Genomic DNA, 4,814 nt, shown 5'->3' with positions numbered 1-4,814 from the left:
TCCATCCATCCATCCATCCATCCATCCATCCATCCATCCATCCATCCATCCATCCAGCCAGCCATCCATCCATCCATCCAACCGTCCATGCATCCATCCATCCATCCATACATCCATCCATCCATCTCTCCAACCACCTATTCATCCATCCAACCGTCCATTCATCCATCCAACCGTCCATCCATCCATCCATCCATCCATCCATCCATCCATCCATCCATCCATCCATCCATCCATCCATCCATCCATCCATCCATCTCTCCAACCATCCATCCATCCTACCTACCTACCTACCTACCTACCTACCTACCTACCTACCTACCTACCTACCTACCTACCTACCTAACGTATTTCTGGTATTTTCCTTCCGCTGGAATAATCAGCAGCTGAATGATGTTTTCTTGTTTGTGTCTTTAAACCAATGAAACCTGTTTATCTTCTTCTAACATGTTTACTCTTCTTGTCTTCTTCTCCTCTCTCCATCCCTCCTTCCCCCTCTCTGTTTGTTCCCCCTGCAGGTATGCATTGTGCAAAAGAGGGACACAGAGAAGATGTACGCCATGAAGTACATGAACAAACAGCAGTGCATAGAGAGAGATGAGGTCCGAAACGTCTTTAGAGAGCTTGAGATCCTACAGGAAATTGAACATGTATTTTTAGTAAATCTCTGGTGACTATCCAATGTTTTTACACTTTCAGTGTGGTCTGCTGTCGCTTGCTGTATCTGTCTGTGCGTTTTCTGCAGTGCATGCTTCTCCCCAGATCTGCTTTCTGTGGGTTTTGCGCTCATTGTGTCGCATGCATGCATTTCTTTAATCAAGTTTTATTTTCTCCACAAACCAACCTCTATTAAGTTGAGAAACAATTTACACAGAGGAGATATTTTTTGCATATTAGTTTAGACTCTGAGCCCATGAAACGCACATTTGATAATTACCACACTTTGAAATGACCTTACTACTCCCTGGAGCCTGATATGTGGGTGAACGGAGGCTGACTTCATTATTCAACGCTCTCGTTCTCAGGCGGGACTCATTTCCAAATGTAATTGTGAAGCTGGCATTCGCTGCCTATTAGACAAAGCACTGTACTCCTCTGTAATTGGGAGAATAGTTGCATGTTTCAGAGCAATGGCTGCCAGTAAATTTTGTATCTGACACATCCTGTGATGATTACAAGCAAACCACACAAATTAATGTTTTGGACTTGCAGCCTGGTAAAGTTCTGATTTAAGTTTGATCTATTGGATGTTTTCCCTGTTAGAGATTCTCCCCTTCTTGGAGAAACTGAGGGCATTTTAATGAGCATACAGTAGTGGCTCTGTGTGTATATTTTTTTATATAATTCCCTGTAGGAGTTTGCGGCTGCCAGAACCTTCTGTGTTCTAGTTTTCAATGTGCCGGGCTGCTCCACTCTCCCTCTCATATTCTGCATCCAGCACTATTTTGAGTGCCCATTAGCGACAAACACACTGTCTTTGCAGCTATGTGGGAATTAGAAGTTTCACACCTCCTCTCCCTGCTCATGAGACTCTCCAAAAAGTCGCTGTCCATCTCACTGGGGGAACAGCGGCCGCGTCTCGGCTTCCCTCCCACCACAGTCGCAGTGGTGCCGTGCTCAGCAGTTTGTTTTCCCTTTAGCTGGTACCTTTTAGCGCTTGGCAGTGCAGCCAGAAAAAGACATTTTATCTCAGGATTTGTACACAGGCTGGCAGCACACAGTCAGTATTTCCTACGTTTATTGGCTTCAGTGGTGAAATAGTGACAGAAATGTCAATACGGTTTAAAAAAATGTATGCATTGATTTTCTAATTATACCTAAACAAGACGGTTCACTTAAAATAACACAAGAGGATTTGATTTGTACAAGAAGAACAATGGTGGACACATTCTTTTGCTTTAAGCTCCTTTTATGGCCATTTAACTGTAAATTCATGCAATGTTTTTACATCAGATTCATGTTGGGTTAAATATGTGCATTTGAAGCCAGCAGTGTTGGCCACACCTCCGCTAATGCGCTAATAGCAGAGCTAGTTTTTCCCTTAGCACTTTGGCTAACTTTGAAAACTTTTAGCACACTTAGCTTTAATTTTTCAGTATCAAAATTTTTGAAATTTTCAAATTCATCAAATTTTGATGTTCATGCTCTTATTTTGAAGTGGATGAAGATGCAGTTCTGTTTCCTCTCTTCTCGTTCATTCTCTTTTTTCCGTTCATTAACTTTATTTCAAACAAGAAACAGTAACAAAAGAAAACAGATAAATACAATATCTAAAGTAAATTGTAATGTCAATATTAAATTGGGTTTTAGTATCTCCACAGCAGATTTAATTTAATTTAAATTTAGCTAATGTTAGCATAGTGCTTTAGCGTTAGCAGAACTAATGTTTATGATTAGCGCAACAAATGTTTTAGTTAGCGGTGGAAACCAGTTATTTATATGAGTACAAAAGGACTAAAGACCTTTTTTGTTCAATATTTGACATTAAATCAGGCAAAACGTTTCCTGTTTTAGGTCATATTAACTAAATTATTTCTATTTTCTTGTTTCTTGAACAATGAGATAAACATTTCACTTTCCTGGAGGATTACTTTTGTGAGATCATAAGGAAAATTTGACCTTCAAGTCTGGTCCAGGCTCTCTTAAAAAATGTAGAAAACAATTACTCTTTAAAAGATTAAAGTCAAGACCTTCCTGTTGGTAAATAACAAAACCTGAGAGGATTCATCTCTGTTTTTGTCTTTTTTGCTCATCTTCTAGAATAGATGTTCAGCGTCTTACCAAAGAAAGATCTGTCTATTAAATGTTCAACCTATTTAAATTTCCTGATCAAATTGGGCCAACAGGCCAAAAAAGACTGAGGAAGACAGCGGTGTGGGTGGTGAAAAGTGATGAAGCTGATGCTGAGTGTCAGCTGGAAGGAAGTAGATGTTGGCGGAGGGGAAGAAGGTTGGCTGACTGAGCGGAGTGGGCGGCGTAAAGAAAAAGCCTGAGACAATGACCGACTTTCAGTGGAGGAGAGAAGCAGCGTTATCCTACGGAGCAAGAAAACAAAAGAGTTAAATGAAAATTATGTTAGATAAGTTGAAAAAGGTAGCTTGGATTGACTGAGTGGGTTGAAAAACAATTAAATAAGCAAACAAACAGAAGTACTGTGAAAAGAAAAAAACTTTTCTAAGATAATTAGGTTGTTTAAGTCGATGGTTGAATGTTTTTTTTCCTCTTTCAACATCAGCATGACTGTTGCGGCAGCGCTTTTCTCTACAAGCTGATTGTGATGTTTTATCTTATATACAACCATTGAAAAGTGGAAAATAAAGAAATCATGGAAGTTTTACAGATTATTTTCTTTCTAGTTTTCAGTGCAAATATCTTTGTCCACTTGAAATAAGCAAAAGAAGTAACATTTCAGAAAGATATAGCAGCTTGTTTTAAGTCAATAACTCCTTAATGATGACTAAAAAGTACCAGTTCCACTGGCAGATTATGGTAAAATGTCTTATAAGTGAATTTATCTGCAAATGTAACTAGTACATTTTTAAAAATCAATATTGAGGAGTTATTTACTTAAAACAAGCTCTCATATCTTGCTGAAAGGTTACTTGTAAGTTACTTTTTTATTTAAAGTTTCCAAAGATATTTCCAAAGAAACACTTGGTAAGATTTTGTGTTTTTGGAGCGTAATCGACCCACAATATCATTTTCACTGTTCATGACTGTCTATTTGCGATCTTCACCGTAATATACGGCGCATAAAGCAAAGCGAAGCTAAACAATCATCAATCAGTCAAAGTGCAGTATTATTCCGCGACGCTCCTGGCTACTGTAGCCATAATGTGACGTATCTAAGACATTTTAACAGAGCGCCGTGAGCCACACGAAATCACTTCGAGGTAAGTAAGCACAACCAGAATTAATCCATATTAATCCAGAACAATATATAAGGCGCACTGTTGTTTTTGATCAAATTAAACGCTTTAAAGTGCGCCCTGTAGTCCAGAAAATGCGGTATTTGCTAGAAAAAAGCATGTTTTTTCTTTTCTGTATATCATATCGGAGCGTCAGTGATGCAGAAGGATATGGCGGCTTGTCAAAATGGTGTTTTTTCGTCCTCTCTGCGCCGTGAGCGAGGCGTGTTGGGTGAAACCAGCTGTGTTGTGGTTTTGGGTCGCAGCTGTTTAGCCTCTGATGGCGAGAGGCTGCGCCAGTGCGTAAGACGTCAGAGAGGAAAAACAGGACTGACCTGCTGGGAGGAAAACGGGTCTGGATCTGGTTCTGCCTCAGCAAGATGGCGAACGAGCGGCTGATTGGAACAGAGGAAATTAAGATTATGAGAGATTACGCAATGGTTCTTCTGGTGGTAGAAGGAGATTTGACATTAAAATAGTCATTTCTTACCCATCCATCCATCCATCCATCCATCCATCCATCCATCCATCCATCCATCCATCCATCCATCCATCCATCCATCCATCCATCAATCAGACTTTATCTTTCATGTTTTGTTCTTAAAACACTCATCAGTGTCTGACGTCTCATTCTGGAAAACGCTGTGATTGTTTTCCTTCCCTTCGTTTGTAGGATCCTCTCTGAGCGTAATGCCAGCAGCCTTGTTATTTGTGCATCACATTGACTGTCTGCTCCATTTAGCTGATGCTTGAGACATGCATCCCAGCAAGGCAGGTAATGAGATGGGACCGATGAGAATGCTGCTTCCTGCTCCTATTGTCTCTCTTACTGTATAACAACCAGGAAAATAATTGGTTCACTGCGTGGGCATGCAGCGAGTGTGTCTGTGTGTGTGTGTGTGTGTG

General features: G+C 40.2%; 1 protein-coding gene across 1 annotated transcript in view; it reads left to right on the top strand.

The window, feature by feature from the left end:
- Positions 1 to 4,814, top strand: part of stk32c (serine/threonine kinase 32C) — a 93,727-nt gene that overhangs the window by 54,723 nt on the left and 34,190 nt on the right. The window contains exon 3 of the mRNA XM_007566786.2: positions 519 to 670. Coding sequence (XP_007566848.1) covers positions 519 to 670 — 152 coding nt within the window. The remainder of the gene's footprint in view (positions 1 to 518; positions 671 to 4,814) is intronic.

The sequence above is a fragment of the Poecilia formosa genome, unplaced genomic scaffold (assembly GCF_000485575.1).
Source record: "Poecilia formosa unplaced genomic scaffold, Poecilia_formosa-5.1.2 Scaffold199, whole genome shotgun sequence".
NCBI lineage: Eukaryota > Metazoa > Chordata > Actinopteri > Cyprinodontiformes > Poeciliidae > Poecilia > Poecilia formosa.
Note: the sequence above shows the minus strand (reverse complement) of the source record. Positions and strands in the feature narration are given on the sequence as shown.